General features: G+C 32.2%; 2 protein-coding genes and 1 long non-coding RNA gene across 3 annotated transcripts; all 3 read left to right on the top strand.

The window, feature by feature from the left end:
• The first annotated feature begins 336 nt into the window (after positions 1-336).
• On the top strand, positions 337-1,899 carry LOC146907242 (uncharacterized). The gene is made up of 4 exons (XM_085729060.1): positions 337-478; positions 703-795; positions 1,001-1,111; positions 1,618-1,899. The coding sequence occupies exons 1-4, from the start codon at positions 350-352 to the stop codon at positions 1,897-1,899; spliced, it is 615 nt and encodes a 204-aa protein (XP_085585186.1). The 5' UTR covers positions 337-349.
• An 8,675-nt stretch (positions 1,900-10,574) lies between these two features.
• LOC146907241 (uncharacterized) lies at positions 10,575-11,887 on the top strand. Its single transcript, XR_015020645.1, has 3 exons — positions 10,575-10,667; positions 10,859-10,969; positions 11,747-11,887. It is a non-coding gene; the product is annotated as an uncharacterized LOC146907241 (long non-coding RNA).
• A 7,332-nt stretch (positions 11,888-19,219) lies between these two features.
• LOC146907240 (uncharacterized) lies at positions 19,220-25,178 on the top strand. The gene is made up of 2 exons (XM_085729059.1): positions 19,220-19,343; positions 23,704-25,178. Exons 1-2 carry the CDS (start codon positions 19,220-19,222, stop codon positions 25,176-25,178), a joined length of 1,599 nt encoding a protein of 532 aa, XP_085585185.1.
• The last annotated feature ends 1,836 nt before the right edge of the window (positions 25,179-27,014 follow it).

Genomic DNA, 27,014 nt, shown 5'->3' with positions numbered 1-27,014 from the left:
AACGGTTGGTGGATTGGCACATACTTATTTGAATTTCATATTGCTTGAATTTAAAAGTAAATAAAAACATTAAATAAAAATACTAGGAAACACATAAATGTTTTGTTAATTTAGGGCAAAAACATTGAATGCATTTCACATGCCTCTTAAAAGAAAAGTTGAATGCATTGCAATTTTTCTAAAGTAACTTATGGCTATAAAACAAAAAAGATTATAAATTTATGCCGTATTAAATATTATATACGTAGCTTTTAGTTTTTTTTGGCTATATATACAACCAGAAATCTGATGCTTATGCACAAATAGTTTTCTTCATTCATACATTTTTTTAAAGGTTATTCATTCATCTATGGATCAGAAAAACAGCTTGGAGGGCCTAAAGGCTAATGTGGAGAAACAAGTATTAATGGCGGTACCTCTTAACCGTTATAAGACTCTCCGTGAGCAAATTGTCGATCATCTCAAGAAGGAATTTGATGTAACTGATCACTCTAGTTGTAGATTTCATTTTTCATTCCTATAGTGTATATAACTATGATACTACTCCCTAAACGAAATATATGAACCAAAAAATCATAAAACTCAAATGTATTTGACCTCAAATTCGGACCATATATATTTGATTTTTTTTAATATTTTTTCTTATATTTCATTCTGGTTAGAGAATCAATTGATTGACATTTCATTTTTCTTTGATACCAGATACATGTCAACAAATTAAAAGCACTAGAATTTGTTAAAGATCCTGAGCATGCTTTGGAAAAGGTTGTATTGGCCGAGGGTGGTGCAAACCAAGTAAATACTCACTCAAAATCTACAATTTCTCTTGTGTATTTATCTTATGGGAGTGTGGATTTTAATATGTTTGTTTTGTTTAACCAATTCACTAGATCTATTAACCTGTATTGATGACAAAGTTTTAGAAAATGTTTTTCTTCCATTTGTCGTAAAATTATATTGTGGTATGACTTATGTATATGACGGTGTGTATCTTATATAGGTGAAGGAAAAAAAGAGAGGAAGGAAGACCAAAAACGCCAGGACTAGACCAATGTCATGCTCTTTTGACCTTCCTATTTTTTGTTATGATGAAAACATTGCCATTGAAAGGGTAAGCATGGTACTAAAAATCCGTTTGTTTAAGATTATTGAAAAAAATCATTTTAATTAAAAAAATAATTTTTATGTTAAAAATGAAAATTAGTTTGATTAGCATTTGAAAAAAAAATAATTTAAATTAAAAAAAGAGAAATACAAAATCTATTTTTATAATGAAAATGAAAATTTATTTATCTTTTTCCCAAAATATCTACATAATGATTTCTTAATTATTTATATTAAAATCACGTTTGGATGCTTTGTGGTGATGTACTGCCTTTTTTTTACATTGATTTTTGTTTTTGTTCCTGCTTCATTTGGTTCATAGGAGTTTTGCTGGGTGGTGTGTGCTTTGATGTTTTTTAATCTCTTAGGCCTCTCTGTTAGTGTTTCCCTATATTTGGGTCTCTCTGTCTATTTTTTATTTTTCTTGTTTGTATTTAGTAAGTATATTAAAATACAGTTTTAAAATCATATTATATATATATATATAATACCATTATGACAATTTTTCAACAGATACTTGCAACCCCTCCAAAGAATTATAATCCAAAAAAAGACGGGGATATTACTCCACTTGAACGTCGAAAATTTAAAGTCACTGAAAGAGCAAGGAACTGGATAATGGAAATGCGCAAAAGAGATGATAACCGAATGTGTGATGTTGTAAGATACCGTTACAAACATTATTTTTTTTATTTTTTTTATAATAATAACATGATTTTTTTTATTATTAAATTTTCAATATATTTGAACTGTGACAAATACAAATTAACATTGCTCATGTTTGTAATATTATAAATCCAATAAATTTGACATTTTATGACAACTAAAATTTTGTATGATCTATGCAGTTTTCTACACATATACCTTCGAACGAAAGATTCCGCTCAAAGCCTGAACTGATTCGATTCATACTCCATGAATCTATTCCAAACAATACAAGGAAGGAGAGAAAGTGTGCTGAATCTGCTACTGAACATGAAGTAAATTATATTTATTATTTAAACAATGAATTAATGAAGTGCAATATGTTTCAACATTTTAATAACATGGAACTTTTTTCTGTTGCAGGGGGCTGAGATGATAATTTGCTCTAAAAGGAGTAAAATTTGTCCAACGGTACCTCAAGGTACGGAAACTGAGAGCAAGATGATAGAATATTTTCCTAACGGAAGTGTGAATAATGAGATGGAGGGTGACTCAACTGGAGAGGGTAAATATGAAAGAGGGCATTCAAGGAATCTTTATTGACGCAAAAACTCTGAATCACTCAATCTATTTACTTTTACAAGCAATCAATCAACTTTTCCAAACCCCCCCTAAATCACTGTTTTTCATTATAATTTTGGAAAATTTTCTACTTGAAAACAACAATCAGTTGGAAGAAAATACATTTACTTCAACATTACTTGAACGGTTAGGTGCTGTGTATTGTAGAAAAAGTTTTTGAAGTAGTTTTGCGCCTCATTTTGAAGAATGGGACTATTTGAAGACCAATTCCATTTGGAAGTTGAAGTCTATGATAGAATGAGCTACTTCTGTCTTCAATATTTGATCCATTGGTCTCTAGATTTTTTGTACCGTAGCATTTCTTGTTGGAATAAGATGTGTTTGTACTCACGCTTATTCTGCAATCAACACAATAATATGAGATGTCAGTTTTTTGTTGTTGCCATAAATGGAGCATTTCATGAAGCATTCAATCACTCATATGCTTAGGAATCGATGGTTAATCTCTAACACCAATAATGAAGCTTCAATCACTCATATGCTTAGGAGTGGTTTTACCTACCACTCCCTCGGTATTACAAGTCATCTTGAAAAAATATTTGTGATTTTTTAAGTCGGTTTACAATAGCAATGCACCATTAATGATTTGTTCTCCTATCATACCCCTTTATCATTTATTACTTTTTTTTCTTTCTATACTTTCGATCTCGTTTTTCACATATTATCGATAAAAGATAATTTTGCAAAATCATTCATAATTTCTCTTTTTAATATATAATTAACTACATTTTTTAATATTTGTGAAAGTGTCAAAACGAGTTATAGTAAAATTCTGAGGGAGTTGTACTTTTTGATTATGAGTATCAAAGTTTTGGCAACATTTTTTAAATTCCATGCCTTCTACTTTAAAGAGCAATTCGACCAACAACCAAAAATTAGACAACTTGATTTCTCTCTTGGCTTTAAGGAAAATTACTAGGCACTTGCATGAAAGCAACAAACGAAATAATATTTTCCAAGAATAGAGAGGTATGGTTCAGTAACCACGAGGAAAGAAAGGGAAACTTTAGAATCTTTTGGGATTTTTTTTTGGTAGTGAGAATCTTTTGGGATTTAGCTACATGCAATGAGAGATCTATGATTTAAATGATAAAAAAAGTCTAGATCGTAATTTTACATCAAAGTAAATATTTTCATATCACATGCATACATGGGCGGATCCAGACATTTAGTATATGTGGGGTTAAAATTTTGAAAAAACAACAGTGCAAACTATATTAAAAATTAGAAGGGTTTTTCTTTCATGTGCATTTTGCACATGTTAAGAAATTTAAAATGATAAATTTGTCTTGTAACATAATTCTTAAGTTGATGGCGTAATGCTATTTCCGAAACATCTATAAAATCATTTAGATAAAACTCAGTCATCCTCAATAATTTGTTCACATCAAAAGATGCAACTGACTTTGCGGAACTCAAATATGAAACACACTGTAAAAGTTCAACATTCTCTTCAACAAACCTAGCATTGAGCTCTTACAACTGCAAATCTAAAATACTAAACAAACAATCATTCTTACAATGATGCAAGTTAGAATGACAAGAAGTTGAACAGTGTTGTCTAGGTTTCTTCCTTTGCGCATACGGTGCATCCATATCAGGCACATCAATATTATGCTTTTTGCAAATTTTAATAACTTTAGATATAAGTTCTTCTCATCCATCATTCCTCATTTCTTATAATTATATTTTGGTATCATTAACAAGTGACAAAACATTCAAAAGATCTTACTTTTAACATGTTTTATTTATTAAAATAAAAATAAGAAAATTTCATGTGGGGCTTTAGCCACAGATTGTCTACAAGTGCATCTACCCCTGCATGCAAAGTACCAATCTTGACAATTTAGGTCCTCTATATCTATTTTTTTTTCAAACAATGTTAATCAAAACAAAAGAAAAGAATAAGAAACAAATAGAAAAATCAAGCAACTATTCTTTTGAGAAGAAATTTCCAGTTGCATCGCTGATGAACAAAAAGACGAACAAGTGTACTAGTGAGTCGTCAAGTCGTAATACTTATAGAAAAGAGTTTGTCTCCACATGGATTGTATGTTGGAACAAAATGTGTTTACCATTACCACCTTAAATTTTGATGATAACAAGGTATTAAAAAGTCAATTGGATATGCTAATATTTGTTCAAGTGTGCAGGACCATAGACAAAAATTTATTAGTCTTTAAATTCAAGTATTGGTTCTAAAAGAACAAAAGAGAGCAAAGGAATTTACAAAGGAAGCTTATGTTGCAAGATTGGGTCTGAAGACTGCCAGAGTCTTAAGACCATCAGAAGCTGACTGCCAGAAGCTGACGTTATCAAGCGTCTGAAGATCATCAAAAGCTGAAGTTCATCAAAGTCTGAAGACTGGAAGCTGCAGTTAGTTAAAAGTTGTTATTTTGAAGCACATCATTGCAGAAGGAATAGAAGCCTGGAGCAACGACTGTTTTAGAGGAATTAGCTAGAAGGCATTGGATGCTTATCCACTGAAAAGCACAGGAAAAGGACAATAATACAATTGTACAACCATTACTCCACTACCATGTCTGCAATAGTACTGATACAACTGTGTCTACACTGGTTGTTCTCCAAACAAGGAATGAATTTGAAATTGTTCCCTCCCAGGACAATAACCAAATCAAACAACAGATCATTGGTGATGATCAAGCTTCGCTACGACTCTTTTTGATGTGTTGGAAATCATCAATGTATCTCTCACACCTCTATATAAAGGAGTGAAGACTTGAAGATTGTAAGAGACTTAAGAGTCGTTGTGAAGCTTGATCATCACCAATTCTAGAGTCTTAAGAGTCTGTATCTGATTTGTATTGTGAACACCACTTATTGTATATCAAGTGTTCAACCTCAAACATTTTTCTGTGTAATTTTGTTTGTCTAGAAGTCTCTTGCTTTTGTGCTTAAGCATAGAAAATCTCTTGCTTGTGTGCTTGAGCATTTGTAATCAGATATTGATTTAGTGAACTCTCCTTGGAAGTGCAAGGGGGACAAGACTACTTCCAGATTGTGGAAGGAACATGTACAATTGCTTTGTGTCTCTCTCTTCTCTCTCTCTCTCTCTCTCTCTCTCTGTCTACTTTATCCGCTGCATAAGACTCTGAACTCTATTCCAGATTCTGAACTCTATCAGACTCTAAACATTGGACTTAGTTTTGGACCTTATAATGATACATTTGTTTGATTTCTTTTGGAGTTAGATAGATTAGTGAAATACTTGTCATGGTTTAAAATTAAGTTTGGGATTTCTCTTTGAATTAGCAACATCTTAAGTTTGGGGTGAGGTACCTGTAGTGAAGCCTTTAGCCTCTATCTCTAGTTTTAATGATGTTGCTCTTATTCAATGAGTTTTATCTAATTACCATGTTGATTATGTTATAGGTTGTTTTTTAGAATATGTAAAAGCACCCATGCATTTCAAGCATTCTTGTACAAAGTGATTCATTGTATTTCAAGAAAAATGCATATCATATGTCTCAAAACTTTGCTTTCTCTGTCTGAATCGATTCACTGTTTCCTGAATCGTATCACATTTAGTCTCTGACTTCATGTGAAACGACTCACATAATACTGAATCGATTCAGTACTGAATCATATCACATATGCCTGAATCATATCATGAGATGTTTCTGACTTGCTCTGAATCGATTCATAATGGCTTGAATCGTATCAATCTCCATCATGCGCACTTTGAATCATTTCATTTTTCCTTTGGTTTGAATCTATCAATCTCCATCATGCGCACTTTGAATCGTTTCATTTTTCCTTTGATACGCATCATTCTTCATAGCATTCTCCCCTCATCCTGTTTTGTCATTTATGATTTGAATGGATTCACTCAGTAAGTGAATCGATTCACACAGTCAATTTTATGCATAAAATTACACTCACTCTCCCTCACTATAAATTCTCACCTCCTCACAACACCATATTCATTGAATCATTTACAACTATTCACTCTAGGTCTCAAAAACTCATTGCACATAAATTCTTTAAGATTAAACACTTTTTCTTAGAATCACTTTGTTCTTTGAGTCACATTGATTTGCTTGGGTGCTAGTAGGGAGTGTAAGTTGGTTCTTTCAAGGAAATTGATTGGGCTTAATCAAGGTTCATTAAAGTTTGATTGTATATAAGATTTGTATCGTGAATCTCCCAATTCTAGATAAAATCTTATTCCACATACATTTATCTTTTTGTAAATTGTTGTGATTGTCAATTTCGTTAAACTCACTTTTTATTAACTCCGGTAAAACTTTTCAAAAAGCTATTCACCCCCCTCCCTCTAGCTTACAAAATAATTAGCCATATAGACCAACAAGCAGGGCCGTCTTAAACAATTCGGAGGCCCTGCTGTAATTTAAAAAAAAATAAAAATTAGGAGGTTAAATTGGAGGAGAGTTGGGCTGAAATCCATAATAAATTAGGTCCCAAATTCAAAATTCCATCAATGCTGGAATTTTTTTTAAAAAATAAGCATAAAAATATGCTTGGTGGGAGTTGAACCCATGTCAATGTACATGTATTTGCACTCCTCAACCGTGCCATGGGCCTGGATGCTCTTGCTTTGGGCCGGCCCTGCCAACAAGTAGAACTTGGTTATCAAAAGAAAAAAAATGAAAAATAAAAATGTTGATAAAACATGAAAACGATGGTCTACAAAAAAATAATAATCAAGAGCCAACAAAAGTTTGGTGTCTTTAAGGAAAAAAGAGAATAAGAAGTTCAGCTAGTACCCATTTTTCTTGTTCAGCATAAAAGCTAGCACCTCATAAACATTGGTTGTGATCGATTTTGAATCAAAAGCTACAAGTTGGAAGGAAGTATTTCAAATAAGGAATTCTTAGGAAACTAACTCCAAAATGTTTGTTAGCTTATTTTCTCAAATATATCTCACCTTTAACCTAAGTCACGCTATAACCTTGAAAAGACCCCATATGTGTGTGTGGTAATATGTGTCTTGAATGTCCGTTTAGAATTTCTTCAATTTCATAGCAATATACAGTCACACGACGACTAGAGCGTGACAAATGTCTTGACCAGTCCTTCTAGCGTTAGGAGGTACATGAATTATAAGTGGTTGAAAGCAAGAGTAGCTTCTCTAAGTATGTCCCCTCTGCATGGAAGTAGTAAGTTAGTCAAGTCTGAAAGTGGGAGGAATGACAATCTGAACACCATCTATGAAAAGGTATGTTCCATAATCAAATTCATGTAAATTCTAACTTCTTGCTATTTTGTTGCTTGAGGACAAGCCGATTTAAGTTTAGGGTTGGGATGAAGGAATAACATATGATGTTTTTATGCGGGTGATTAAACAATATCTGATATATATATATATATATATATATATATATATATTGTCTATTAATTTTTTTTTGAAAGAATATTGTCTATTAATTTGTTTAGCAAAAAACAATATTACTTATATATATATATATATATATATATATATATTAAACAAATTATGCATTTCAATGTTTTAATAACTAAACAAAAATATTATTTTGTCAAAAAAACTAAATATACATAATTTAATTTAATTTAATTTGATTCAGACGTTATAATATTTGTGAAAATATAATAACTAATAACTTACTAATTAAGTTTATTGTATTTGATGTGCCAAATATAGATGTTATTGTTTACAAACAAAATATTTTTTTTTTATATTTTAAAGAAATAAAATATTTACTTTCTTATGTACCGTTGTAACCATCGGTATAGATACTACCCACACTCCAAATAATCCAAGTTACACCCCAAAGTTACTAATATACCCTTTATTCATGTTCACTGCACATTAATTATGTATAAGTAAATTCAGTTTATGTAAACTCAGTTTACGTAGTGTATGTAAACTCAGTTTACATGAGTTAAGTAAACTGAGTTTACATACACTACGTACACTGAGTTTACATACACTATGTAAACTGAATTTACATAAGTAAGTTAAGACTGAGTTTTAGTACATGTAAACTGAGCTTATGCAGTTCATGTAAACTGAGTTTACATAGTTTATGTAAACTGAGTTTACATACACCACGTAAACTGAGTTTACGTAGTTTATGTAAACTGAGTTTACATACACCAAGTAAACTGAGTTTAGGTGTATGTTATTCCTTTTTAGAATATGTACTACGTAAACTAAATTCACGTGAGACCTATATGTAAACTTAAATTACGTTACCTTTCTGGCTCTGTCTACCGTGAGAGACTTTAATAGGTCTCTTACGGTGTGCAACTAAGATAATTTTTTTTAACCGTTAGATAACAAAGACATAAGGATTTTATCATATACTGTCAGTACCAAATACTTTTTTAATGCATTCTCCCTTTCCAAATTCTCTCTCTTCTCTACCCAGATGACAGAGAGGGGGCAGCCACCACAACAAGAATATGCAGCAAAGAGAGTGGTTTGGATAGACCCCCTCTCTCTCATAGTATATCAGTGGCCACCAATTCTTAATTCAAGGATCCCCTCTCTCTCATAGTAATTCAAGGATCACCTTGAGTGTTGAACTAGAAGGATCCCCTCTTTAATTTCTAAAAAACTTAAATTTTTTGTTGCGATTTTATGGGTTTTGTTTTGTTCCAGAAGTATTATATTCTCTTCAATGGGTAATATATATGAAGTTAATACCATTCTTTTCTAAATTTATTCTAAATCTGAGAAATAATTTTTGAGACACATGAACATTCTACCATGAGAATGGTGAAAGGAAAATGGGTATTTGCATGGCTGAGAAATCTGCATCAAAGAGTATTGATTTTATGAGGAATAAGAAAGGAGTGGAGAGTGAATTGCTAGAGGAAGAACAAATGGAGAGTAATTTGAGAGGTTACGTCTTTCATTGATTTTTGTTTTTTTTTTTAAGGGTTGTCTGTCATTGATGAGAGCTCATGAGAAGAATGTTAAGGAAGATAATCGTGTGTGTTTAAATTATAGTGTGCTTGATACATCTAACGGATCTGAAAGGTCATGCACGGTAGGAGACCTATGAAGGTCTCTCACCGTAGACATCGCCTACCTTTCTACGTAAACTTAAATCAAACAAATCGATGTAGACGTGAAATTAACAACAACTATAAACATCCATAAATCATAGAGCAAACGATAAATAGAAACTCGAAGAAATTTATGAAATTCACTTACTTGTATTAATCAAGTACGTATCAATGAAAGAGATGTTGATTCAATTGACGATTTTAGTAGGTATTGATTGCATATCCATGGTGGTTTGTGGGTGAAAAAGGGGTGAGGTTCAGAATGATAGTAAAAGAAGGATTTTTAGAAATTTAGATGAAGAGGGTAATTTTGGTATTATTGTAAAAAATTTAATAAATTTGGGTGTAACTATGATTATATGGGGTGAAACTAGAAAGAGTCAACGAAAATAGGCAACGGTTGGTGGATTGGCACATACTTATTTGAATTTCATATTTCTTGAATTTAAAAGTAAATCAAAACATTCTTTCAAAAAAAAAAAGTAAATCAAAATATTAAATAAAAATACTAGGAAACACATAAATGTTTTGTTAATTTAGGGAAAAACCATTGAATGCATTGCACGTACCCTCTTAAAAAAAAAAAGTTGAATGCATTCCAATTTTTCTAAAGTAACTTATGGCTATAAAATAAAAAAAATTATAAATTTATGCCCGTATTAAATATCATAGACGTAGCTATTAGATTTTGTTGGCTATATATACAACCAGAATTGTGATGTTTATGCACAAATAGTTTTCTTCATTCATACATTTTTTTAAAGGTTATTCCTTCATATCTGTTCCTTATATCTTGTGAGTGTACTATCTATGGATCAGAAAAACAGCTTGGAGGGCCTAGAGGCTAATGTGGAGAAACAAGCGTTGATGGCGGTACCCCTTAACCGTTATAAGACTCTCCGTGAGCAAATTCATGATCATCTCAAGAAGGACTTTGATGTGAGTGATCACTCTAGTTGCAGATTTCGTTTTTCATTCCTATAGTGTATATAATTACGATACTACTCCCTAAACGAAATATATAAACCAAAAAAATCATAAAAGTCAAATGCATTTGATCTCAAATTCGGACCAAATATATTTGATTTTTTTTTTCATATTTTTTCTTATATTTCATTTTGGTTAGAGAATCAATTGATTGACATTTCATTTTTCTTTGATACCAGATACATGTCAACAAATTAAAAGCACTAGAATTTGTTAAAGATCCTGAGCATGCTTTGGAAAAGGTTGTATTGGCCGAGGGTGGTGCAAACCAAGTAAATACTCACTCAAAATCTACAATTTCTCTTGTGGTTTTAACTTATGGGAGTGTGGATTTTAATATGTTTGTTTTGTTTAACCAATTCACTAGATCTATTAACCTGTATTGATGACAAAGTTTTTCTTCCATTTGTCGTAAAATTATATTATAGTATGACTTATGTATATGGTGGTGTATCTTATATAGGTGAAGGAAAAAAAGAGAGGAAGGAAGACCAAGAACGCCAGGACTAGACCAATGTCATGCTCTTTTGACCTTCCTATTTTTTGTTATGATGAAAGCATTGCCATTGAAAGGGTAAGCTTGGTACTAAAAATCCGTTTGTTTAAGATTATTGAAAAAATCATTTTAATATTTTAATTATATCTGTGTGTGTGTGTTATTTTTTTAAAAAATTGTATTGTTAAAAAATAATTTTTTATATTAAAAATGAAAATTAGTTTGATTAGCATTTGAAAAAAAAATCAATTTTAATTAAAAAAAGAGAAATACAAAATCTCTTTTTATAATGAAAATGAAAATTTATTTATCTTTTTCCCAAAATATCTACATAATGATCTCTTAATTATTTATATTAAAATCACTTTTGGATGCTTTGTGGTTCATAGGAGTTTTGCTGGGTGGTGCGTGCTTTGATGTTTTTTAATCTCTTAGGCCTCTCTGTTAGTGTTTCCCTATATTTGGGTCTCTCTGTCTATTTATATTTCTTATCATGTGTTGATCCTTTTTAGAATGGTTGAAGTACACCTTGTTTACCAAAATAAAAATCAATCAATTTTTTTCTCTAGAAAATGATTTTCAAAAGAGAAGGTATTCAAAACAAATTTTCATTTGAAGTAGTTTTTAGATTATTTTCATATACTCTTTGTAAAGGAATTTGTAACAAACGGATGAAACTTCAGAAAGTGATTATTTCTATTATGAAAAGTGATTTTTTTTTTTTTTTTACAAAATGATTTGTAAAAAATGGACTATTAGTGTTGTCATTTGTAATAAATTGCTATTTTTATTTTTCTTGTTTGTATTTAGTAACTATAGTAATTATATAATATCATTATGGCAATTTTTCAACAGATACTTGCAACCCCTCCAAAGAATTATAATCCGAAAAAAGACGGGGATATTACTCCATTTGAACGTCGAAGATTTACAGTCACTGAAAGAGCAAGGAACTGGACAATGGAAATGAGCAAAAGAGATGATAACCGAATGTGTGATGTTGTAAGATACCGTTACAAACATTTTTTTTTAAAAAAATAACATGAATTTCTTTTTATATTAAATTTTCAATATATTTAAACTGTGACAAATCCCCTAGAAAAAACAAATTGTGACAAATTAATATTCCACAAGTTTTTTATATTATAAATTCAATAAATTTGACATTATATGACAACTGAAATTTTGTATAATCTATGCAGTATTCTACACATTTACCTTCAAACGAAAGATTCCGCTCTAAGCCTGAACTGATTCGATTCATACTCCATGAATCTCTTCCAAACAATGCAAGGAAGGAGAGAAAGTCTGCCGAATCTGCTGCTGAACGTGATGTAAATTATATTTATTATTTAAACAATGAATTAATGAAGTACAATATGTTTCAGCATTTTAATAACATGAAACTTTTTTTTGCTGCAGGGGGCTGAGATGATAACTTGCTCTAAAAGAAGTAAAACTTGTCCAACAGTACCTCAAGTTACGGAAACTGAGAGCAAGATGATAGAATATTTTCCTAACGGAATTGTGAATAATGAGATGGAGGGTGACTCAACTGGAGAGGGTAAATATGAAAAATGATATGAAGGAAAGAAGGAGGACACTGAAATTTTTGAAGACATACAAATATGCTTGAGTAAAATGGAGAGTGGATCTAGTTCAAATGTCATGAGTGATCCAACGGTGGAAAGATGCGAAAATGAAGACTATTTTGACGGTCCTTTAGGAGGTGTAGAACTTGTTTCAAATATACATTAACTTGCATCTCATTGTTGTAGAAATATTATAAAGATTAATATATAAATTGAAATTACAATTTGTTTTTTATTTGCAAAATTAATATATCGTTGAGGAGTAAAAACATATTACAAACGGCACTCCTATCCATTACAAAGTAGACATAAGCTAGCTAACAAAAAGAGCAACCTAAAAAATGGTAAGGCAAAACAAAAAATTAAAGAACAAGTAGAAAAGTACACCTTCTACTAAAGACCAATAATGACACAAAATAGGAAGAAAAAAAAAAGTCCAACAAAACTATGGCTCTAAAAGATAAAGACCAACCCGAACTTTAAAGCATAAGTAACATTCCAAGAGTAGGGCTGGCCAACATTATTTGGATCCTAAAAGTAAAACAAGCTTTAAAAAGCTTTAAACAAAGAAATCAACATAATAAAATAAAAGTATTTTTTAATATTAATATTATTAATATTATTTGAAGACTCGTTGATCCATCTTTCATGCTTGGGAAAATGGCTCTGCTAGGTATACAAACCTAGCTGTGCGCCGTATTCATTTTGATCACCGTTCATGCTTTATCCATCTTTCAAAGCCACTAATTATTATTGGTTTTCTTTCATTTGTTGTAATCGGTGGTCAACACATCAGAAAATTGGCATTATACAATTCCATTCGCTTGTGGTAATTCATTTGTGAAGGTGCTACTATATCATTCCACCAACTACAACAAGATAGGTGCTTCTGCAATTTCACGTGGAGGGTTTGCGATTTTTGTTTCCCTCATCTCTTCTCGTTGATTGTTGCTTCAAGGCTCTATGCCATGCCGTTCGATTGGCAGGCAGAATTAGCATCATCGGCTTCTCTGTCGTCAGTTCCGGTACGTATCGTTCCAACAGCAGCAACCTCTACTTCGGCTACAGTTGCACAATCGACCGCCCCACCAAAATCCTTGGCTGCAGTAGGGGGTTCTCGCTCTCCTCCGACGGCAGAACCTCCTTATCCGGTACCTTGCATTAAAGGTGATTCCCTTTCGATACGAATATGCCAGGATGAATACGTTAAAGGCCTGGAAGATTGTCAAAATGCATTACGTGGGAGACTAACCTTGTCTAAAGGCGACAAACCTTACACCGCTCGCGATTTAGCCTCCAAACTTGGCAAGATTTGGAAGATTGTCCATCAATGGAAGATGGTTCCTCTTGGTCGTGGGTTTCTACGATTTTTTATTTGAACATCAGGATGATTTCAGTCGGACTTGGACAGCGGGTACAGTTTCACTACAACCAGGACTCCTTCGCCTCTCCCAATGGACGAAGGATTTTAACCACAACGCTCAGACACAAACACACGCCTCTTTATGGATAGCGTTGCCTCAGGAGTATTGGCGCGAAAGAACATTGAAAGAAATTGCGAGCGCGGTGGGTACCCCAGGTCAGCGTGATGAATGATCCATGGGTTCGAGGTGTCCATAGTAGCTGGATTCAATCCCCACAAAGCCAAGGTGTGCACGGTTTACGTGTGTCTGATTTGATAGTTGATGAGGAGCGAGTTTGGGATATTGATAAGCTTGAATCTTTGTTTCCAGACGATATGGTGCAAGCTATTCTCGACACACCACTATTTGCAGAGGTTCATAATGATCGAATAACGTGGATGATGGAACGTAGTGGGAGGTATACTGTTAAAACTGGTTATAAATTGGCTATGATGGAGTTATTACATACTAATCGGTTCCATGTTGAAGGAGAGTGGCATAGAATCTGGAAGGTGAACTCCCCTCATAAAGCACGTAACTTATTATGGAGGATTTGCAGGGGGTGTGTTCCGACGCGTCTCCGTCTACAAGCTCGACATGTACAATGTGAGGTGATATGTCCCTCGTGTGATACGACTGTTGAGGATGATTGGCATGCTTTTGTGGGATGTACAGTGGCACATGAGAGTTGGTATTGGGCAGGGCTCTCGATTGTGCTGCAATCACGAGTTGACACTGTGAGCAGTTTGGCAGATTTAGTTTTTGACATATGTTGTTCTGAAAGCCGAGACATTGCTGGTCGGGTGGCTTTACTTCTTTGGCAAATTTGGGCTGCACGTAATGATGTCATTTGGAATGACGCTCATCATACTTCAACAAGCATTGGGAGGACATCACTAGATGCATGACAGCAATGGCAGGAGGTTCATAAACAACCCTCACTATCGGTTGTGCAACACAAGCAAAATAGAGTGCAAGGTAACAACTCAGTTTGGGAGAAACCGCGCGAGACATGGTTGAAGTGCAATGTGGATGTCGCGTTCCATGGTTGTAGCCATATTACATCTTTTGCGTGTTGTGTTAGAGACTCCCGTGGACAATTTATTTGGGCTCAAACGAAATGGCAGAGGGAAAATATGACAGTTTTGGAGGGGGAGGCATTAGCCTTACTCGATGCCATTCACTTTGCTGAGGGGAACAGATGGGACCGAGTTGTCTTCGAGTCGGACTCAGCTACTCTAGTCCAAGCTCTATCGTCTTCGGGCCATGGTTATTCGGAGTTCTATGCTATTGTTTCTAGTATTATTTATCAGTTATCTTTACATTCCAACTTCGTGGTGAAGTTTGTTAGGAGACAAGTGAACATGGTTGCTCATACTTTAGCTAGGGCGGCCTGTTCTTGGGCTAGTCACCGTATTTTTTATTCTTATCCTTCTTGTATTGAACATTGGTTGATTAATGATAATAGTTAAATTTGCTTTGGTTAAAAAAAAAAAATCCTCTGTATCTATTTTTTTAAATTTTTTAAACAAGGCTAATCAAAACAAAAGAAAAAAAAAAAAGAAACAAATAGAAAAATCAAGCAACTATTCTTTTGAGAAGAAATTTCCAGATGCATAGCTGATGAACAAAAAGACTAACAAGTGTACTAGTGAGTCATCAAGTCGTAATACTTATAGAAAAGAGTTTGTCTCCATAGAGATTGTCTAGTTTTAACGAAACTACTGCAATATTGATTAGATTAATAGTAACAAATGGGGGGTTTGCATGTGACAAATGGGTTTGTTTTAATTCCTTAAGTGAGAGTGAGAAAACGACTAGACCATGTTAAATGTTCTTCCATGAACTAATTGACTAACTAAAAACTATGAATATAATGCTACTGAATACTTGATTTCAATACCTTTGAACAAAATAGGTAGGCCAATGTCTTGGTCACTAACACTCTCCATTGGCCACTGCTCGCTAATGTTTTAGGTGAGCCTTAACCAATTGAAGGTTTTAGAACATCAAAGTAAGTAACAACTATATATATTAGTTTATGTCTAAATCTAATCAAATTACTAAATGGATAAACTAGATCAAGCCAACATAGTCAGAGTTAGTAATCATTGTGATCATTGTGAGCTATTAATCGATTTATAAAGTTAGAGTTAGTACTCATTGAGCACATAAAAGTCATTAAGAACATATTAACCAAATGAAATAACAAAGTAGTCGACAAAATATTGATAGAATCATTTAAAGTTACATGAACAACTAATTACAAGGAATTGCCTCTTTATGACCTAATCTAGAGAGGATTAGCTACTCATACCTTCTAAATACATATGATTACATATGTATAATAATGCCCGAGAAAATGCTCATCGGTTAATGATTCATTGGCTCACGAATGGCTATGGTTTCTCCAATCCTTGAGAAATCCCTTTTCTGCATTCAACTGCTTGTGAAAAGGTGTTTTTTTACTGACCTAGGGTTCAATATTTACAGGCGTCCTCACGATGCAAGGTAGGCAAAAGAACTTGGATACTTTTGGGATTTAACTACAAACAATAAGAGATCTATGATTTAAATGATAAAAAAAAAGTCTAGATCGTAAATATACATCAAAGTAAATATTTGCATACTACGTGAAAAGTATCCATCTTTACAATTTAGATCATACATATATACATACATACATACATACATACATATATATATATATATATATATATATATATTGTTAAAAGGCTATTCAATACAAGAATGAATAAAACACAAACAGAAAACCAAGCAATTGTTCTCTTGGGAAGAAATTTCCAGCTGCTGAACAAAAAGACTAGCAAGTTTACTAGCGTGTCATCAAGAAGTAATATTTAGAGAAAAAAGTTCGTCTCCAAATGGATTGTCTATAATCACATAAGATTAAAATTGCTCCAACACACAAGTTAGAGACTTCCTTGCCTCACACAAGAGGACTTCTACAATCAGTGTTTTACAAAAGAGTTTGTATGGGATGACACTTTAGAACTCAAAGAGTGGTAAACTAACTTTAAGATTAAGAAACTTCTGACGCTATCAAGTTCTAAGATCCTAAGTTTGTAAGAATTTTTTAAGTGTTTGTAGGCTTTTGAATTTGACAGAGTTTTGACACTTGTAAAATATGTGTCGTCTTGTAATTTCTTCAAACAACTCAGAACCAAACCCTTGACTTTGAAGTCAGAATTTAATTATATGCTCTTGCATACTTAAACACACATTATAGTATCAAATTGTTCTTTCATACATTCTTATCATCAAAATCTTAGAGATATTGTTCTAAAACAGTGAAACCCACTTTGGTTCAACAATCTTCCCCTTTTTAATGATGACAAACTTATGTATATCAAGAAAAATCAAAAGAACACTTTCTCATCATTCGTACATCTCACTTAAGTTCCATTCCTGAGACTACCTATTATTTTGAAAGTTCACAACAGCTCCTCTGCCCTATATTCAATTGCCCTGAAGTGTAAAGAAACTTGTGAAGCCTTGTTCGTGTGTCGTTCCTAGAGCTGTCAAATGGGCCGGCCTGGCCCAGCCTGCCTCGCCCCGGTGGGCCAGCTCATATAAATGGATATGAGTGGGTTGGCCCACTTGATTCATGGGCTACTAAAATTGAGCCCAACCCAATTAGTAGTGGACTACACGGCCCGATGGGACTGCCCGACCCGTATTTTTAAATGTATTAATTTGTTTTTTTTTTTTTTGGAAAAAATCGATGGAATGAACAATAAAGCTACATTTATGATACGGATATGAGTAGAGATTATTCAACTTTTGTATTATTCAACTTTAAATTTATGATAAGGAGGAATGCACCAATACTTGACAAGACAAAAGACTTATACAATTTTTCTTAATATGTGTAAAATGAACAAAAGACTTACTTAAAATGGGGCGGAAGGAGCGTAACTTTTTAATAAATAGTCGGTACTTGTAGTTGATTTAAGACATATGCATTGTCCCTACCAACTGAGTTAAACTCGTGAAGACAATAGACAAACTTTTTTAAACATTTATATATCTAGTCTTGACTTAACAAGAATGGTTGCATATGATTTTTTTTTTTCAAGATTCTTTAATTTATTAGGGATCCTTTAGGGTATGATGGTTAGGTTTCAAGACACCTATGTCGTGTAAGTCCCCGTGTTGGGAGCAATCTGACATTATTTTTTTTTTTTTGAAGGAAAGCAATCTGACATTATGGCAACTCATTCTTCTATATGAAGATAAGTCCCTTAAATAACGACGAGGAGCAACATGACATTCTAAATTTAATTACCTGTGGGAGGATTATTCCATGGTTTTCATAATTTAGGTTATGTTTAGTATAAAGCAATCTGACATCTGGAGCAACGAGAATCTTTGTCCCACGAGGTTAACCATCGTTTATAACCAATCAACTTTTCCAAACTCCCCCTAAATCATTGTTTTTCATTATAATTTTGGAAATTTCCTAATTAAAAACAATAATTAGTTGGAAGACAATACATTTACTTCAACATTACTTGAACGGTTGGTGCTGTGGATTATAGAAAAAGTTTTTGAAGTTTTGCTCCTTATTTTGAAGAATGGGACTACAGTTAAAACTCTATAAATTAATAATGTCAGGACCGGAGAAATTTATTAATTTAGAGAGTTATTAATTTATCGATAAATTAATAATTATTAATTTAAAGAGTTTTTAAGTAATTATACTGTACATACTAAACAAAAAGGTAAATTAGTCTATGCCTCTTAGAATTACGTTGCAGCGAACCTTGGGACTCAACGTAAATTAGTAACTACTGTGTTCATATGCATTGGAAATCAATAATGACTTTTGAAGTACAGTAAATGTAAACAAGAGGAACAAATGTGTTCAATGTAGTCTTAATATATTTTTTTCAATTTCTATTAATTATTAATTTATGATTTTCTTGGGACCCAAAATTATAAAGGGATCTCTCGAAAAATTATTATCTTATTATTTTATCGAGTTTTTCAATTTTTTACATTGGCCCAAGTCGGGACCGGACAAATTTATTATTTTAGAGAGTTTATTAATTTACCGAATATTAAATTAAAGAGTTTCTATTGTATTTGAAGACCATTTCGAAGTTGAAGTCTATGTATTTTGTTTCTCTTCTTTTTAAGGATGGTTTGCCCATGATAGAATGAGCTACTTCTGTCTTCAAATTTGATCCATTGCTCTCTGGATTTTTGGTACCGTAACAATTCTTCTTTGAATAAGATGTGTTTGTACTCACACTTATTCTGCAATCAACACAATAATATGAGATGTCAGTTTTCTTTTTTGGCCATAAATGGAGCATTTCATGAAGCATTCAATCACTCATATGCTTAAGAATCGATGGTTAATCTCTAACACCAATAATGAAGCTTCAATCACTCATATGCTTCGGAATGGTTTTACCTACAACACCCTCGGTATTACAAGTCACCTTGAAAAAATATTTGTGATTTTTTAAGTTGGTTTACAATAGCAATGCACCATTAACGATTTGTTCTCCTATCATACCCCTTTATCATTTATTACTCTTTTTTCTTTCTATTCTTTTGATCTTTTTTCTTTCTATTCTTTTGATCTCTTTTTCACATATTATTGATAAAAGATAATTTTGTAAAATCATTCATAATTTCTCTTTTTAATATATAATTAACTACATTTTTTAATATTTGTGAAAGTGTCAAAACGACTTGTAATAAAATACTGACGGAGTAATACTTTTTGGCTCTGAGTATCAAAGTGTTGGCAGCAATTTTTAAATTCCATGCCTTCTACTTTAAAGAGCAATTCGACCAACAACCAAAAATTAGACAACTTGATTTCTTTCTCTTGGCTTTAAGGAAAATTACTAGGCACATGCATTAAAGCAAGAAATGAAATAATATTTTCCAAGAAATAGAGAGGTATGGTTCAGCAACGACGAGGAAAGAAAGGGAAACTTTAGAATCTTTTGGGATTTAGCTACATGCAATGAGAGATCTATGATTTAAATGATAAAAAAAGTCTAGATCGTAATTTTACATCAAAGTAAATATTTTCATACCACATGCAAAGTACCAATCTTGACAATTTAGATCCTCTGTATCTATTTATTTTTTTTAAACAAGTCTAATCAAAATAAAAGAAAGGAATAAGAAAAGTATAGAAAAATCAAGCAACTATTCTTTTGAGAAGAAATTTCCAGCTGCATCGCTGATGAACAGAAAGACTAACAAGTGTACTAGTGAGTCGTCAAGTCGTATTACTTATAGAAACGAGTTTGTCTCCACATGGATTGTCTAGTTTTAACGTAACTACTAAAAAAATGCTTAGATTAATAGTAACAAATGGGGGGTTTGCATGTGACAAATGTGTTTGTTTTAATTCCTTAAGAGAGAGTGAGAAAACGACTAGATCATATCAAATGTTCTTCCATGAACTAATTGACTAACTAAAAACTATGAATATAATGATACTGAATACTTGATTTCAATACCTTTGAACAAAATAGGTAGGCCAATGTCTTGGTCACTAACACTCTCCATTGGCTACTGCTCGCTAATGTTTTAGGCGAGCCTTAACCAATTGAAGGTTTTAGAACATCAAAGTAAGTAACAACTATATATTATTAGTTTATGTCTAAATCTAATCAAATTATTGAATGGATAAACTAGATCAAGCCAACAAAGTCAGAGTTAGTAATCATTGTGGCCTATTAATCGATTTATGTAACAAAGTTAGGGTTAGTACTCATTTATCACATATAAATCATTAAGAACTGATTAACCAAGTGAAATAACAAAGTTGTCGACTAAATATTGGTAGAATCATTTAAAGTTATATGAACAACTAATTACAAGGAATTACCTCTTTATGACCTAACCTAGAGAGGATTAGCTACTCATACCTTCTAAATACATATGTATAAAAATGCACGAGAAAATGCTCAACGGTTGATGATTCCTTTGCTCACGAATGGCTCTGGTTTCTTCAATCCTTTAGAAATCCCGTTTCTTCATTCAGCTGCTTGTGAAAAGGTTTTTTTTTTACTGACCTAGAGTTCAATATTTATAGGCGTCCATTTCCTTAGGTTTTAAAATAATTGGTTGCGATGTGGGCCTATTCCTCACGATGCAAGGTAGGCAGAGAACTTGGATACTTTTGGGATTTAACCACAAACAATAAGAGATCTATGATTTAAATGATAAAAAAAAGTCCACATCGTATTTGCATACTACATCAAAAGTATCCATCATTATATGTGTGTGTATATATATATATATATATATATATATATATATATATATATATATATATATATATATATATATATTGTTAAAAGCCTATTCAAAGCAACAAACGAATAAAATACAAACAGAAAACCAAGCAATTGTTCACTTGGGAAGAAATATCCAGCTGCATTGTTGCTCAAAAAGATTAGCAAGTTTACTAGCATGTCGTCAAGTAGTAATATTTCGAGAAATTTTTTTGTCTACACATGGATTGTCTATAATCACACAAGATAAAAATTGGTCCAACACAAGTTAGAAACTTCCTTACCTCACACAAGAGGACTTCTACAATCAGAGTTTTTACAAAAGAGTTTGTATAGGTTTACACTTTAGAATTCAAAGAGTGGTAAACTAACTTTAAGATTAAGAAACTTCTGACACCATCAAGTTCTAAGATCCTAAGTTTGTAAGAATTTTTTAAGTGATTGTGCGCTTTTGAATTTGACAAGTTTTGACACTTGTAAAATATGTGTAGTCTCCCAATTTCCTCAAACTACTCAGAATTAAACTCTTGGCTTTGAAGTCAGAATTTAATTAATATGCTCTTGCATTCTTAAACACACATTATAGTACCAAATTGTTCTTTCATACATTTTTATCATCAAAATCTTAGAGACATTGTTCTAAAACTCACTTTGGTTCAACAATCGTCCTCTTTTTGATGGTGACAAACTTATGTATATCAAGAAAAATCAAAAGAACACTCTCACTCCACTTTCTCATCATTCGTACATCTCACTTAAGTTCCATTCTTGAGACTACCCATTATTTTGAAAGTTCACAATAACTCCTCTGCCCTATATTCAATCGCACTTAAGTTTAAAGAAACTTGTGAATCCTTGTTCGTGTGTCGTTCCTAGGATATCTTAAAGTTCTACGTCAAAAGGAAAACAATTTTAGGCAAGGACTCTTGTCTGGACTATGATTTAGATTAAAACAATATGTTATGATGTTAAATTTGATATGCTTCTTGAATTCAATAGATGAGTGAAGAGTTAATTATATTAACTAAATTTTGTGTTTAATATACATAAGAACTGTTGTTTAGTAGTCTTGTTAAAATATTTGATGTGATAAATATTTGAATTTTGATACTTATATGTATGATTGATAATGTGTGAAATTTTGAATTTGTTGATTTATTGATAATGTTGATACGTGAAATTGAGAATAGGAAAATGATGAAATACACGACAATGTTTGTCGTGTAATTTGCATGAACATATTTGTAACTACCATTTGCTATTTTTTTCAATTTGGATTCAACAGAAAATGACAAATTTTGCCTGTGCTGTATATTTCCTATGAGAAATCATAAAAACATCTCATTTGGTGGTCTAAATACGTGTCTTACCTCACCATTGCTTTGGTAACATTGTTCTTTAATTTATAATATTGGAAGTGGGTTATGTATATCAGTTATTGCTTAACATTGTTTTTTAATATACTACTATATCCAAAAGCATCAATAACCAAAAAGAAATCCATTAATAAAGTAAATTGAGTGCGGTTCAACATGTCGTGTGCCTTTCGTGTGTTGATTTTGTCGTGCTGTATAGCAGCGCTCTTGAGAATATGATTGATTTGAAGTGACTTTTTGTTTATTTTGTTGTCTTATGAAATTTTTGTTAATTATGAAGTTTTAGTGATTTTGTGGAATTGATAGATTATGTGATTTGAGGTATAAAACTTGCATATGTGATTGCGTTACAAGTGCCAAATAAGGCAATTCAATATTTAGTGCCAAATAGGACGAATTCATATTTAACTCTCAAATGGGGCAAATTCATATTTAATTGTTAAATGACGTGATTCATTATTATATGCCAAATGAGTCGATTAAAATTATTATGCAAATTGGAGCGATATCAAGATTATAGTGTCTAGTTGTATTTCATGCATTTGCAACATTGAGTCTTGTGTCTTTTTCATAGGAAAAAAAAGAACATTGAGTCTTTGTTTCTTTTCATAGTACTTTTGGAATGAATAATATTCTAAATAAGAAAAAAATGTATTAGAACGATTCTTAGATGATGATCGTATATTCCTATTGATTTTATTACATGAGTGTTGAAAACTAACCCTTACGACCAACATTTTAGATACCAAATAAGAGATGATTTGTGCTTGATGTTTTTACTTGAAACGCTTACGCGGGGGAAACAAATTTGGGTTTTGTTGAGTTATGTTAAAAATAGACTTTGAATATTATTATTTTGTTACTTTGACTCGAATCACTAGGTTTCCAATTAAATTGTTTTAAGATTTTTGCTTAAGTTTCTGTTAAGAATTTATTATTGATGAGAAAAAAATAATCTGTTTTTAGAAAGAAAAACAAAAAAAAAACAGTAGTGTTTTTAAAAAAAGAAAGAAATATGCCTTAGATAAAAATCTAGGACGTTACATACTGGCATAAGAGCAATAATATTCCTATAAATATTTTTTATATTTTAAAGAAATCTAATATTTACTTTCTTTTTTTAATCTGAAAAATCTAATATTTACCAAGGCTGGCGTATATTATCAAATCCTGATTCTTTGCTTGCAAGGTGTTTAAAGGCTCGATATTTTCCAAGTGGAAATTTATTGAAAGCGAGTCTTGGACATATTCCAAGCTATACTTGGCGAAGTATCCAAGGAGCTTTGTGGATTTTGAATCGTGGATGTCTTTGGAGAGTGGGAACGGGACATTTCATCAACATTTGGGAAGATAATTGGCTCCCTCTTCAAAATGGCTACAAAGTGTGGTCTCCAAAGCCCCCCAATTCTGAACTTTCTCAGGTGTCTCAACTTATTCATCATGATCTTGGAATTTGGAATGCATCGTTGGTAAATGCAACTTTCTTGCCTTTTGAAGCCATGCAAATCCTCCAACTCCCTTTGCCAACATCAACACATATGGATTCTCAAATTTGGGGACCTAACAAAAATGGCATTTTCTCAGTTAAAAGTGCATATCACTCCATTCGAAAGTGGGAGGAATTTAACATTTCTCAAACTTCTACTCGTGGTGCCAATTCTGAGTGTTGGTCAAAGCTTTGGAACATTCGCACCATCCCAAAACATATCCACCTTGCTTGGAGGATTTTTCATGATAGCCTCCCCACTAAAAAGAAGTTGATCCATAGAGGAATGTTGATTGACCCTCTTTGTTCTCGTTGTGGTAATGCTGACGAAGATCTGGATCATGTCTTTAAAGGGTGCATCTGGGCGAAAAAGGTGTGGTTTCACTCTCCTTTGGGTGTTCGAATAAAGGATTCTCCCCTCTCTTTCATTTCTTGGCTTGATCATGTCATTTCACATTCACCATCAGATGTCATCTCATATGTTCTTTCTTTATGCTATGGTATTTGGTTTGCTCGCAATAAGTCATGTTTTGATGGGAAACAAAATCTTGTGGAAGATATTGTTCGTAAGGCTTGGGCTATAGTGGATGACTATAATTTAATGCTGAACACACATGTATCATCTGATAATCCGGAGCCTTCCAACTCCCCCATTTCTTGGAACCCCCCTCCTCCAAACTGTTATAAAGTTAATGTTGATGCTGCTGGTCCAACTAACAATATGTGGGGTATTGGCGTTGTTATTAGAGATTCATATGGAGATGTTGCAGCAGCAGCTACTTGGATTGTTGAAGCCATTCCAGATCCTGATGTTGGCGAGGCATTGGGTGTAAGGCTAGCGATTCAGTTTGCTCTCGATATGGGGTTTTTCCAGGTGATGTTTGAAAGCGACTCTCTTAACGTGGTCCGTGGTTTTCACAAACTTTCAAATAATCAATCTTACCTTGGTATGGTGGTTGCTGATTGTAATCGTCTTAGTTCCCGTTTTAATTCCTTTTCATTGAGTCATATTAAACGTAGTGCTAATATGGCAGCTCATTCTTTAGCTAAATTTGCTTTAACTTCCTCTGATACTGTTTGGATTGAGGAATGCCCTCCTTGTATTGTTTCTTCTATTGCAGCCGATTTGGTTGCTTAATGAAATCCTTTTTTTCCGTCAAAAAAAAAAAATCTAATATTTACTTTCTCATGTACCGTTGTAACCATTGGTCAAAAGTTTCCAAAACGAAAATAGGCAACGGTCGGTGGATTGGCACATACTTATTTGAATTTCATATTTCATGAATTTAAAAGTAAATAAAAACATTAAATACAAATACTAGGAAACACATAAATGTTTTGTTAATTTAGGGCAAAACCATTGAATGCATTGCAATTTTTCTAAAGTAACTTATGGCTATAAAATAAAAAAGATTATAAATTTATGCCCGTATCAAATATCATATACGTAGCTCTTAGATTTTTTTTGGCTATATATACAACCAGAATTCTGATGCTTATGCACAAATAATTTTCTTCATTCATACATATTTTTAGAGGTTCTTCCTTCATACCTGTTCCTTATATATTGTGATTGTACTATCTATGGATCAGAAAAATAGCTTGGAGGGCCTAGAGGCTACTTTTAATGTGGAGAATAAACATGCGTTGATGGCGGTACCCCTTAATCGTTATAAGACTCTCCGTGAGCAAATTCACGATCATCTCAAGAAGGAATTTGATGTAAGCTGTGATCACTCTAGTTGTAGATTTCATTTTTCATTCCTATAGTGTATATAACTATGATACTACTCTCTAAACGAAATATATGAACCAAAAAATCATAAAACTCAAATGTATTTGACCTCAAATTCGGACCAAATATATTTGATTTTTTAAAATATTTTTTCTTATATATCATTCTGGTTAGAGAATCAATTGATTGACATTTCATTTTTCTTTGATACCAGATACATGTCAACAAATTAAAAGCACTAGAATTTGTTAAAGATCCTGCGCATGCTTTGGAAAAGGTTGTATTGGCCGAGGGTGGTGCAAACCAAGTAAATACTCACTCAAAATCTACAATTTCTCTTGTGGTTTTAACTTATGGGAGTGTGGATTTTAATATGTTTGTTTTGTTTAACCAATTCACTAGATCTATTAACCTGTATTGATGACAAAGTTTTAGAAAATGTTTTTCTTCCATTTGTCGTAAAATTATATTGTGGTATGACTTATGTATATGACGGTGTGTATCTTATATAGGTGAAGGAAAAAAAGAGAGGAAGGAAGACCAAAAACGCCAGGACTAGACCAATGTCATGCTCTTTTGACCTTCCTATTTTTTGTTATGATGAAAACATTGCCATTGAAAGGGTAAGCATGGTACTAAAAATCCGTTTGTTTAAGATTATAGAAAAAAATCATTTTAATTAAAAAAATAATTTTTATGTTAAAAATGAAAATTAGTTTGATTAGCATTTGAAAAAAAATCAATTTTAATTAAAAAAAGAGAAATACAAAATCTATTTTTATAATGAAAATGAAAATTTATTTATCTTTTTCCCAAAATATCTATATAATGATTTCTTAATTATTTATATTAAAATCACGTTTGGATGCTTTGTGGTGATGTACTGCCTTTTTTTTACACTGATTTTTGTTTTTGTTCCTGCTTCATTTGGTTCATAGGAGTTTTGCTGGGTGGTGTGTGCTTTGATGTTTTTTAATCTCTTAGGCCTCTCTGTTAGTGTTTCCCTATATTTGGGTCTCTCTGTCTATTTTTTATTTTTCTTGTTTGTATTTAGTAAGTATATTAAAATACAGTTTTAAAATCATATTATATATATATATATATATATATATATATATATATATATATATATATATATATATATATATATATATATATATATATATATATATATATATATATATATATATATATATATAATACCATTATGACAATTTTTCAACAGATACCTGCAACCCC

This window comes from Medicago sativa, chromosome 7 (assembly GCF_051527215.1).
Source record: "Medicago sativa cultivar Bolivia chromosome 7, Bolivia_mono, whole genome shotgun sequence".
Lineage (NCBI taxonomy): Eukaryota > Viridiplantae > Streptophyta > Magnoliopsida > Fabales > Fabaceae > Medicago > Medicago sativa.
Note: the sequence above shows the minus strand (reverse complement) of the source record. Positions and strands in the feature narration are given on the sequence as shown.